This window comes from Rana temporaria, chromosome 11 (genome assembly GCF_905171775.1).
Source record: "Rana temporaria chromosome 11, aRanTem1.1, whole genome shotgun sequence".
In the NCBI taxonomy this organism is placed as follows: Eukaryota; Metazoa; Chordata; class Amphibia; order Anura; family Ranidae; genus Rana; species Rana temporaria.
Window position 1 is genome coordinate 9,310,047 of NC_053499.1, and position 12,357 is coordinate 9,322,403.

The 12,357-nt window shown below is 46.4% G+C and overlaps 1 protein-coding gene across 1 annotated transcript in view; it reads right to left on the reverse strand.

Annotated features, from left to right (window-relative positions):
• LOC120917006 (CD276 antigen-like) overlaps positions 1-7,103 on the reverse strand; it is a 29,548-nt gene extending 22,445 nt beyond the window's left edge. The window contains exon 1 of the mRNA XM_040327983.1: positions 6,857-7,103. Within this exon, the coding sequence (XP_040183917.1) occupies positions 6,857-6,941 (85 nt within the window). The 5' untranslated portion in view covers positions 6,942-7,103. The remainder of the gene's footprint in view (positions 1-6,856) is intronic.
• Positions 7,104-12,357: the final 5,254 nt, after the last annotated feature.

The following is a 12,357-nucleotide window of genomic DNA, read 5'->3' on the forward strand; positions in this document are numbered from 1 at the left end:
AACGTATTGTACAAACGTTACACCACCGCAATTTTTTATCGCAAGTGCCTGATTCACCAAGCACTTGCAATGAAAACCTACGCCGGCGGCCTCCGGCGCAAGGCGGGCCAATTTAAATGGGCGTGTATCATTTAAATTAGGCGCGCTCCCGCGCCGGACCTACCGCGCATGCTCCGTTTCTGAACTCCCGCCGTGCTTTGCGCGAAGTGACGTCATTTTTTCGAACGGCGACGCGCGTATTCCCGGACGGCTTACGCAAACGAAGTTATTTTTTAAATTTCGACGCGGGAACGACGGCCATACTTTATACAGCAATACGATTGCTGTGTAAAGTTAAGGCACCAAAAAAAACTACTAACTTTGCGACGGGAAACTAGACTAGCGGCGACGTAGCGAACGCGAAAAACCGTTGGGAATCGCCGTAACTCCTAATTTGCATACCCGACTCTGGTTTACGACGCAAACTCCCCCCAGCGGCGGCCGCGGTACTGCATCCTAAGATCCGCCAGTGTAAAACAAATTACACCTGTCGGATCTTAGGGATATCTATGCGTAACTGATTCTATGAATCAGTCGCATAGTTAGGAAGACCCTAAAACAGAGATACGACGGAGTATCAGGAGAAACGCCGTTGTATCCCTTTTGTGAATCTGGCCCTATGAGCCTTATAAATGAAGGCATGACAACCATAATCCCCCCCCCCTCCCCCTCCACCAAATGATTTGGACCAGCGCACAAAGCGAGGTCCATAAAGACATGGATGAGCGAGTTTGGGAAGGAGGAACTTGACTGGCCTGCACAGAGTCCTGATCTCAACCCAACAGAACATCTGTGGGATGAATTAGAGCGGAGACTGCAAGCCAGACCTTCTCATCCAACATCAGTGCCTGACCTCACAAATGCACTTCTGGAAGAATGGTCAAACATTCCCATAGACACTCCTAAGCCTTGTGGACGGCCTTCCCAGAAGAGGTGAAGCTGTTATAGCTGCAAAGGGCGGGGCCAACTCAATATTGAACCCTACGGACTGAGACTGGGATGCCATTAAAGTTCATGTGCATGTAAAGGCAGGCGTCCCAATACTTTTGACAATATAGTGTACATTGAAAAAAATAAGGCCCAGATTTTCGTAGAATCGCGCAAAACTGTGCGGGCGTAACGTGTCTCATTTACGTTACGCCGCCGCAAGTTTTACAGGCAAGTGCTTTATTCACAAAGCACTTGCGTGTAAAGTTGCGGCGGCGTAGCGTAAATCACTCGGCGCAAGCCCGCCTAATTCAAATTTGGCGGGTAGGGGGCGTTTAGTATTTAAATTAAGCGCCTTCCCACGCCGAATGTACTGCGCATGCGCCGTCCGTAAAATATCCCAGGGTGCATTGCTCCAAATGATGTCGCAAGGACGTCATTGGTTTCGACGTGAACGTAAATGGCGTCCAGCCCCATTCACGGACGACTTACGCAAACGACGTAACTTTTCAAATTTCGACGCGGGAACGACGGCCATATTTAACATTGGCTGCGCCTCATATAGCAGGGGCAACTTTACGCCGGGACAAGCCTAACGTAAACGTCGTAACTTAACTGCGTCGGCCGCGTGTACGTTCGGGAATTCGCGTATCTAGCTAATTTGCATACTCGACGGGGAAAACGACGGAGGCGACACCTAGCGGGGGAAAAAAAAAATTGCATTTAAGATCCGACGGCGTAAGAGACTTACGCCTGTCGGATCTAATGGGTATCGATGCGTAACTGATTCTAAGAATCAGTCGCATAGATACGATGGCGCAGATTAGGACTTACGACGGCGTACATTGCGTTGCGCCGTCGTAAGTCCTTTGAGAATCTGGGCCTAAATGTTTTTAGTGAACGCAATGTACAGAGCAATGGAAAGCTTGCGCCACACGCACACTGGTAGAACAGGTTGAACCGGTCTCTAAAGTCAGTCTTACCAACTATGAAAGAATCCCCCAGCGGCTACGGTGGGCCGGCGTCCATTGAAATGAGGCCTTACAGATCTCCTCCCAACCACCAGCCTATGACTTTGCAAGATTGAGAAATGATCAATCGTTTTTTGCATCAGTCGTCAGCACTGAGATACTTTCTTCATGAATACGATCGTATTCCGATCGATCAGATTATTAGATCACATAGCGGAAACAGAGATAGGGGGCCATATTCTGAGTAAAGTTACGATGGAGTATCTCGGGAAACTCCATCGTATCTCTCTTTTTTGACCCGCGTATCTATGCGACTGATTCCTAGAATAATTTTCGCATAGATACGCTGAAGATCCGACATGTGTTAGGCCGGGTACACACGGACAAACATGTATGGTGAAAGCGGTCCGTCGGACCGTTTTCACCATACATGTCTGCCAGAGGGCTTCTGTACGATGGTTGTACACACCATCGTACAGAAGTCCGCGCGTAAACAATACGCGGGGCGTGTCCGCGGTGTCGCCGCGTCGATGACGCGGTGTCGCCGCGACAATGACGCGGCGACGTGGGCGGCCCGCCTTTAAAATGCTTCCACGCATGCGTCGAAGTCATTCGACGCATGCGAGGGACGGCGGGCGCCTGGACATGTACGGTAGGTCTGTACTGACGACCGTACATGTCCGAGCGGGCTGAATTCCAGCGGGCTGTTTTAAAACAAGTCCAGGAATATTTGTCTGCTGGGAAAAGGCCCGGCGGGCAAATGTTTGCTGGAATTCGGCCCGCTCGCACCTACACACGACCAAACATGTCTGCTGAAACTGGCCTGCGGGCCAGTTTCAGCAGACATGTTTGGTCGTGAGTATGGGGCCTAAGTCACTTACACTGTCGGATCTTAAATGCAATTACCCAGCCGGCCGCTAGGTGGCGTTTACGTTCAGGTCTCGTTTGTTTATGCAAATGAGCCTGATACGCGTAAGCGTAAGGTTACCCCTGCTATATGAGGGGTAAGTTTACGCCAGTCCCACGTACGCCATGTTAAGTATGGCGTCGGGTCCGCGTCGTCTTTTCCCGTCGGGTACGTCGTTTCCCTAAGTCGTTCTCGAATACGACTTCACGTCAATGACGCACACGTCGGCGTCATTGACGTTTTACGCCGAGAACTGGAGCATGCGCACTGGGCTATTTTAAGCCCGGCGCATGCGCAGTTTGTTCGAATCGGGGGCGCGCTTAATTTAAATACAAGCCGCCCCCTTGGATTTACGGGGGGATACGCCGGGCCTTTTACACTACGCCGCCGCAAACTACGGAGCAAGTGCTTGAGGAATACGGCACTTGCTCCTGTAGGTTGGGGCGGCGTAGTGTAAATGGCTTTTGTACAATCAGATTGGGTAGAATAAGGCCAGCTTAATATTGGCCATACACACTTCGATAAACAATGGCCCAGATTCTCAAAGGCGTTACGACGGCGCAAAGCCATTTGCGCCGTCGTAAGTCCTAATCTGGCGCGGCCTATCTATGCGACTGATTCTTAGAATCAGTTTACGCATAGATATCCCTTAGATCTGACAAGCGTAAGGCTCTTACGCTGTCAGATCTTAAATGCATTTTTTTTCCCCGCCGCTAGGTGTCGCCGACGTCGTTTTCCCCGTCGTTTTTGTAAATTAGCAATTTACGACGATTCCCGAACGTACGCGCGAAGGACGCAGAGAATTTACGACGTTTCCGTAGCCTTTGCGACGCGTAATGTTGCCCCTGGGTCTATGAGGCGCAGCCAATGTTAAGTATGGCCGTCGTTCCCGCGTCGAAATTTGTAAATTTTACGTCGTTTGCGTAAGTCGTCCGTGAATGGCGCTGGACGCCATTTACGTTAACGTCGAAACCAATGACGTCCTTGCGACGTCATTTAGCGCAATGCACGTTGGGAAATTTTAGGGACCGCGCATGCGCAGTACGATCGGCGCGGGAACGCGCCTAATTTAAATGATCCACGCCCCCTACCTGGATCATTTGAATTAGGCAGGCTTGCGCCGAAGAATTTACGCTACACCGCCGCAACTTTACAGGCAAGTGCTTTGTGAATCAAGAACTTGCCCGTAAAACTTGCGGCCGCGTAACGTAAATGAGATACGTTACGCTGCCGCTGTTTTACGCCAGGATACGAGAATCTGGCCCAAACTTTCTATTTTCTGGTCAATCTATAGTCAACAACCCAAGCGAATGATACGAGGAAGAGGGTTTAAATCAATAGTTAAGATAACGCCCAACAAAATTCTACTAAGTGGGGGGGGGGGGGTAGCCGGGGGATCAAAAAAAACAAGTGGCTGAGCCGTGGTTTTACTGCCTCCCGACCCAAATGCTAACATCACAACCCGACAGTGCTGTACATATGCTGCGGCAGCGATGCTCTGCTTTGCAGCTGCTGCCTTTTTAATTTGGGCTGCAGAGTCTGGCAACCTGAACAATCCGATTATTATGCATCAGATCAGACAGGCGCTTGCACTACATACTGTATAAAAATATACAATCAGATTGTATAGTGTATGGACAGCTTTACCAGCCAGGTGGCCTTTCTGCACATGGAGCTGAATTAAGGCCTCAAGTTCTCCTACCTGGCTCCATGGCCACCAATAGGGAGGCACCACCAGTTCTCTTGTAGGGGGCCCGAGCCTGTGTGCATTTTTTTGCGTTTTTTTGCTGCAGCTTTTTTTTTTAGCAAAACAAACTATTCTCCCATAAAAACGCATGGCTCAAAAACGCTAATAAATGCAAAATAGTCGAGTTTTTTTGCTGCAGCTTTTTTTTTTAGCAAAACAAACTATTCTCCCATAAAAACGCATGGCTCAAAAACGCTAATAAACGCAGAATTTTCAAGTTTTTTAGCTGTAGCTTTTTTTTTTAACAAAACAAACTATACTCCCATAAAAGCTTATGGCTCAAAAACGCTAATAAATGCAAAATAGTCGAGTTTTTTTGCGTTTTTTTGCTGCAGCTTTTTTTTTTAGCAAAACAAACTATTCTCCCATAAAAACGCATGGCTCAAAAACGCTAATAAACGCAGAATATTCAAGTTTTTTAGCTGTAGCCTTTTTTTTTTTTAGCAAAACAAACTATTCTCCCATAAGAGCTAATGGCTCAAAAACGCTAATAAACGCAGAATAGTCGTGTTTTTTAGCTGTAGCTTTTTTTTTTGCAAAACAAACTATTCTCCCATAAAAGCTTATGGCTCAAAAAACATAATAAAGGCGGAATAGTCGCGTTTTTTCACGTTTTTTTAGCTGTAGCATTTTTTTATGGCAAAACAAACTATTCGCCCATAAAAACGTATGGCTCAAAAATGCTAATAAACGCAGAATAGGCACGGCTTTCCGTGTTTTTTTTGGCATTTTTTAGCTGTAGCTTTTTTTTGTTTGCCAAACAAACTATTCTCCTCCTAAAAAGTATGGCTTAAAAACGCTAATAAACACAGAATAGCCGCGGTTTTCAGTGTTTTTCGTCATTTTTTAGCTGTAGCTTTTTTTTTTTAGCAAAACAAACTATTCTCCCAGAAAATTGTATGGCTCAAAAACGCTAATAAACGCAGAATAGTCGCGTTTTTTTTTTTTAAATTGCGTTTTTTAGCAAAACAAACTATTCTCCCAAAAAAGCTTTTGGCTCAAAGACGCTAATAAACGCAGAATAGTCAAGTTTTTTTAGCTGTAGTTTTTTTTTTTGGGCGAAACAAACTATTCTCCCATAAAACCGCATGGCACAAAAACGCTAATAAACGCAGAATATTCAAGTTTTTTAGCTGTAGCTTTTTTTTTTAACAAAACAAACTATACTCCCATAAAAGCTTATGGCTCAAAAACGCTAATAAATGCAAAATAGTCGCTTTTTTTGCGTTTTTTAGCTGTAGCTTTTTTTTTTTTTTTTAGCAAAACAAACTATTCTCTTATAAGAGCTAATGGCTCAAAAACGCGAATAAACGCAGAATAGTCGTGTTTTTTTAGCATTTTTTAGCTGTAGCTTTTTTTTTTAGCAAAACAAACTATTTTCTCATAAAAGCTTATGGCTCAAAAACGCTAATAAACGCAGAATAGTTGCGTTTTTTAGCTGTAGCTTTTTTTTTAGCAAAACAAACTATTCTCCCATAAAAACGTATGACACAAAAACGCTAATAAACGCACAATAGTCACGTTTTTTGGCGTTTTTTTTTGCTGTAGCTTTTTTTTTTTTTAGCAAAACAAACTATTCTCCCAAAAAAAGCTTATGGCTCAAAAACGCTAATAAACGCAGAATAGTCGTGTTTTTTTGCGTTTTTTTAGCTGTAGCTTTTTTTTTTAGCAAAACAAACTATTCTCCCAGAAAATTGTATGGCTTAAAAACGCTAATACACGCAGAATAGTCAAGTTTTTTAAAAAAAAAATCACGTTTTTTAGCTGTAGCTTTTTTTAGCAAAACAAACTATTCTCCCAAAAAAGCTTAAGGCTCAAAAACACTAACAAACGCAGAATAGTCAAGTTTTTTGGCGTTTTTTAGCTGTAGTTTTTTTTTGGGCGAAACAAACTATTCTCCCATAAAACCGCATGGCACAAAAACGCTAATAAACGCAGAATTGTCGTTTTTTTTAGCGTTTTTTTAGCTGTAGCTTTTTTTTAGCGAAACAAACTATTCTCCCATAAAAACTTATGGCACAAAAACGCTAATAAACGCAGAATAGCCGCGGGTTTTAGCATTTTTTGTTTTTTTCTGAGTAAGAGCTGTTTAACAGCTGATAAACTGATCAAATCTGGGGGGGGGGGGGGGGGTTTCCAGACAGAAAATGCCCCAGCCAAAAACTGCTAATAACAGCCTGTGTGAGCATGGACACATAGGATAACATGATAGGGAGTTTATTGGTGGCAGAGGACTAACAGTTAGGGACAATCAGGGTGACTTACCTTTTGAATGAGCCATGTAAGGGCAGAAGATTGTCAGTAATAATCCGAGAGCGATCATCTCTCCTGATATCTGTGCAGATCTCATGCTGTAGATTGCAGATTTGCTGAGCTCGGGTATAGACGGGGCAAACTGCACGTGTGTACACAATCAGAGGAGCCGAAGTGTGATGTCATCACGTCTAATGAAGTGAAGAATGATGGGAGAATAGTGAGGAAATGAACGTCGCGCGTTCCCCTCCCCGGGCTGCTGATCTCGTTCCACTGGGAGGGATTGTACACATTTCTTATGTTGTCGCTCCTCCCAGCGAACTCGCACACCGTGCTTAGAACTTATTAGCACAGTAAAACCTTGGATTGCAAGCATAATTCATTCCAGAAACATCCAAAGCACTTGTATATCAAAGCAGAGTATAAAAGAGTAGAGAGGCGCCTCTAATGCCGCATACACACCATCACTTTATGTGATGAAAAAAAACGACATTTTCTGTGAAGTAAAAAATGACGTTTTTGAAACTTCAATTTTCAAAGACGAAGTTGCCTACACACCATCGTTTTTCTCACAATGTTCTTGCAAAGTGAGGTTACGTTCCACCACGTTTTACCATTGAAGCTTGCTTCTGGGCATGCGTGGATGAAAAAACGTCTTAGAAAACGACGTTTTTTGCTACACACGGTCAATTTCTGTGAAGTAAAAAGTGCACTTTTGAAAAACGACACATAAAATTGAAGCATGCTTTAATTTTTTTTTGGTCGTTTTTTACAAGACATAAAACGACGTTTTCCCCCACACACAGTCAATTAAAGTGACGTTTTTAAAAACGTCATTTTTTTTCATCACATAAAGTGATGGTGTGTACGCGGCATGAGTGTAGCAATAAGTTGCTAAATGTTGTCCCTTCATTAATTGTAACCATATTGCTACACTTAGAGGCTCCTTTCTTCTCTTGTATACTCAGTTGTGGCATGACGCTACTCTTATATCAAGACATCGCTTGTATATCAAGGCAAAATTTATTAAAACATTTTGCTTGTCTTGCAAAACGCTCTCAAACCAAGTTACTCTCAAACCAAGGTTTTAGTGTATTTGCACAGCAGGAACCGTCCCAACCCCTGGAAGTAGCAGAGTAACACCGGCCATGCATACTCCAGGGGGGCTCCAGACCTTCTACACATACAAAAAATATCTGTTTTATAAATGAATGCCTCAGATGTAAATGAATCCAAATGTTTTACATGGAGGATCGTTGTAATCAGTGTGATCGGATCGGAGAACACAGCTAAGGAATTCTACATCATTTTGAGCCCATCAGAGCCCCCTTATATAAGCATTCCCCCCCCTTTAATCAGAGCCCCCTTAAATAAGCATCCCCCCCTTTAATCAGAGTCCCCTTATATCAGCATCCCCCCTTTAATCAGAGCCCTCTTATATCAGTGCCCCCCTTTAATCAGAGCCCTCTTATATCAGCATCCCCCCTTTAAATAGAGCCCCCTTATATCAGTGCCCCCCCTTTAATCAGAGCCCTCTTATATCAGTGCCCCCCTTTAATCAGAGCCCTCTTATATCAGCATCCCCCCTTTAAATAGAGCCCCCTTATATCAGTGCCCCCCCTTTAATCAGAGCCCTCTTATATCAGTGCCCCCCTTTAATCAGAGCCCTCTTATATCAGCATCCCCCCTTTAAATAGAGCCCCCTTATATCAGTGCCCCCCTTTAATCAGAGCCCTCTTATATCAGCGCCCCCCCCTTTAAATAGAGCCCCCTTATATCAGTGTTCCCCCTTTAATCGGAGCCCCCTTATATCATCGTCCCCCCTTTTATCAGAGCTTCATTATATCAGCAACCCCCTTTGATCTGAGCCCCCTTATATCAGTATCCCCCCTTTCATCAGAGCCTCTTTATATCAGTATCCCCCCTTTCATCAGAGCCTCTTTATATCAGTATCCCCCCTTTCATCAGAGCCTCTTTATATCAGCCCCCTTTAATCAGAGAACCCTTATATCAGTAGCCACCCCCTTTAATCAGAGCCCCCGTATATTAGTATCCCCCTTTAATCAGAGTCCCCTTATATCAGCGTCACCCCTAGATGCCCCTTTATATCAGTGAACCTCCCTTTGTTCAGAGCCCCCTTATATTAGTGTCCCCCTTTGATAAGAGCCCCCTTATATCAGCACCCCCCCAGATCAGAGCCCCGTTATATCAGCATCCCCCCCCCCCCACTTTGATCATAACCTCCTTATATCAGCGTCCGCCTTATATCACTGTCCTCCCTATATCAAAGCCCCCCTTACATCATAATTCCCCCCTTATATCAGGGTCCTCATCAGACTCCCCCTTACATCAGAGTCTCCACCTACTATACATCAGAGTCCCCCTTATATCAGGGCCCCCCATAAAAGTCCCCCTTACATCACAGCTCTCCTTATATCAGGGTTTTAGAGTCCTTCGTACATCAGAGTCCCCCCTTACATCAGAGTCCCCATCTGAGTTCCCCCCTATATCAGAGTCTCTATGATATCCCTCTCTTACATTACAGCCCTCCTTATATTAGGGTCTCCATGAGAGCCCCCCCCCCCCTAAATCAGAGCCCTCCCAAAATCAGGGTTCCCATTAGAGTCCTCCTTACATCCGAGTCCCCCCCCCCTCATATCGGAGTCCCCATCAAAGCCCCCTTTACATCAGAGCTCCCATCAGTGTCCCCCTTATATCAGGGTCCCTATGATAGCCATCTCTTACAACAGAAGGCCAGATTGTAAAATCTCCTTTAGACCCCTTTCACACTGAAGATCCCCCCCCCCCCCGTGCTGGCGGTAAAGCGCTGCTCATTTTAGCGGTGCTTTACCAGTAATGTGCAGGCGGGAGAGGGGCGCTTTTAACTCCAAAAAAGGGGTTAACAAGGGGTTAAAGGCACTCGAAAAGCACATCGATTTGCAGGCACTTCAGCAGCGCTGCCCATTGATTTCAATGGCAGTGGCGGTTTAGGAGCGCCGTATTCCCCACTGGCGCTGCTTGCAGGACTTTTTCTAATGTCCTGCAAGCGCACCACCCCAGTGTGAAAGCACTCAGGCTTTCACACTGGGATGGAATGGGAGGCGTTTTTCAGCTGCTTTACAGGCGCAATTGTTAGCGCTACAACGGCTGAAAAACACCTTCAGTGTATGAGGGGTCATAGATTTACCAAAACAATGTAATATGAGGACAAACCTAAACAATCCATTCAATTACTATCAAACCAGGTAGGCCCTATCACTACTATATATATAGTACAATCAGATTGTACCGTGTATGGGAACCTTTATACAGCAGGCAGTAAGCAGACATTGTTTTGTGAACCAGAAGCTCTAATGCTTGATGTGAGATTGTTGTTGGAAATTCCGACCGTGTGTAGGGCCCCATCGGACATTTGTTGTCGGAATGTCGGGGTTGTACATGTCTGCCTGTGTGTGTGCTACACTGAGACATGTGAGAACGCTCACTGCGTGCCAAGAGACCCCTCCCCCACTGTATACACAGCATGTCACAGTACAGAGTCCCTGACATGGGCACACTGGCAGCATTTGATGGGCACAGTGGCTGCGTTTGATGGCACAGTGGCTGCGTTTGATGGGCACAGTCTCTGCGTTTGATGGCACAGTGGCTGCGTTTGATGGGCACAGTGGCTGCATTTGATGGGCACAGTGGCTGCGTTTGATGGGCACAGTGGCTGCGTTTGATGGGCACAGTGGCTGCGTTTGATGGGCACAGTGGCTGCGCTTGATGGGCACAGTGGCTGCACTTGATGGGCACAGTGGCTGCATTTGATGGGCACAGTGGCTGCGTTTGATGGGCACAGTGGCTGCGTTTGATGGGCACAGTGGCTGCGCTTGATGGGCACAGTGGCTGCGCTTGATGGGCACAGTGGCTGCGCTTGATGGGCACAGTGGCTGCGCTTGATGGGCACAGTGGCTGCGCTTGATGAGCACAGTGGCTGCGTTTGATGGCACAGTGGCTGCATTTGATGGGCACAGTGGCTGTGTTTGATGGCACAGTGGCTGCGTTTGATGGGCACAGTGGCTGCATTTGATGGCACAGTGGCTGCGTTTGATGGGCACAGTGGCTGCATTTGATGGCACAGTGGCTGCATTTGATGGGCACAGTGGCTGCGTTTGATGGGCACAGTGGCTGTGTTTTATGGCACAGTGGAGGCAATTGATGGGCAAAGTAGCTGCGTTTGATTTTTTTTTTTCAGTTTGTTTGCGCCCTCACATAAATTTGGAGCACCACCCGCCACTGTTACCTGCAGAATGGAACGGATGTCACTTTTGTTGTACAGAACACAAAGGTCCCTATAGTGTTGTCCAGGGCTGGACTGGGACAGAAATTTGGCCCTGGACTTCATCCAGACTGGCCCACTTTGACAGGTCTCTCCCATGGCGGCCGGACAACTCCCGCACCCCCCTGGCCACCCGCACCCCCTCTCCCCTTCACCAGCCACTCACCATTCTATTTTATTAGGGTAGAATGACTGGTACTGGTACTTTTATAGGCAGTACCAGAGGGGAAGCTAGACATTATTTCACCCGGGGCAAGGAATCAGTTTGGTGCCCCCCCCCCTTATGGGACAAGATTAGGCAGAAGTGAGAAACTCCCAGGCCATAGCTGTTGAGTCAGCTGTCTGTCCCCTCCCCCATGCTCCTTTGTCGTCCCCCCTGCTCCTCTGGTCCTCCCCCTGCTTCTCTGTTCCCCCCACTAGTCACTTAGATAAGGGGGACTCTGGAAAAGTTTAAAAACATATGGCTAGATTCAAGTAGAGTTAGGTCGGCGTATCAGTAGATAAGCCGACCTAACTCGGAATCTGCGCCGACCTAAGTTTAAGTGTATTCTCAAACAGAGATACGCTTAAACCTATCTAAGATACAACGGCTTGCGTCGTCCTATCTTAGGTTGCAATATTTAGGCTGGCCGCTAGGTGGCGCTTCCATTGCGGTCGGCGTAGAATATGTAAATCACTAGATACGCCTATTCACGAACCTACGCCCGCCCGCCGCAGTACAGATACGCCGTTTACGTAACGCATTATCAGGCCTAGAGATATTCCATCCAATAGTTGGAATAGTAATGTTAAAGTATGGCCGCCGTTCCCGCTTCGAAATTCGAAAATTTTACGTCGTTTGCGTAAGTCGTCCGTGAATAGGGGTTTACGTCATTTACGTTCCACGTCGAAACCAATAGGCCCGTGCGGCGTACGTTGCCCGCAATGCACACTGGGATATGTAGGCGGACGGCGCATGCGCCGTTCCAAAAAAACGACAATCACGTCAGGTCAAAGAAAATTTACATTAAACATGCCCCCTCAGCCTATTTTGAATTAGGCGCCCCTTTACGCCCGCCCGCTTTAGGCTACGCCGCCGTAACTTAGCAGGCAAGTACTATGTGAATCATGTACTTGCCTCGCTAACTTACGGCGGCGTAGTGTAAACACGATACGCTACGCCGCCGCAAAGTTAGGACACCCTTCCTGAATC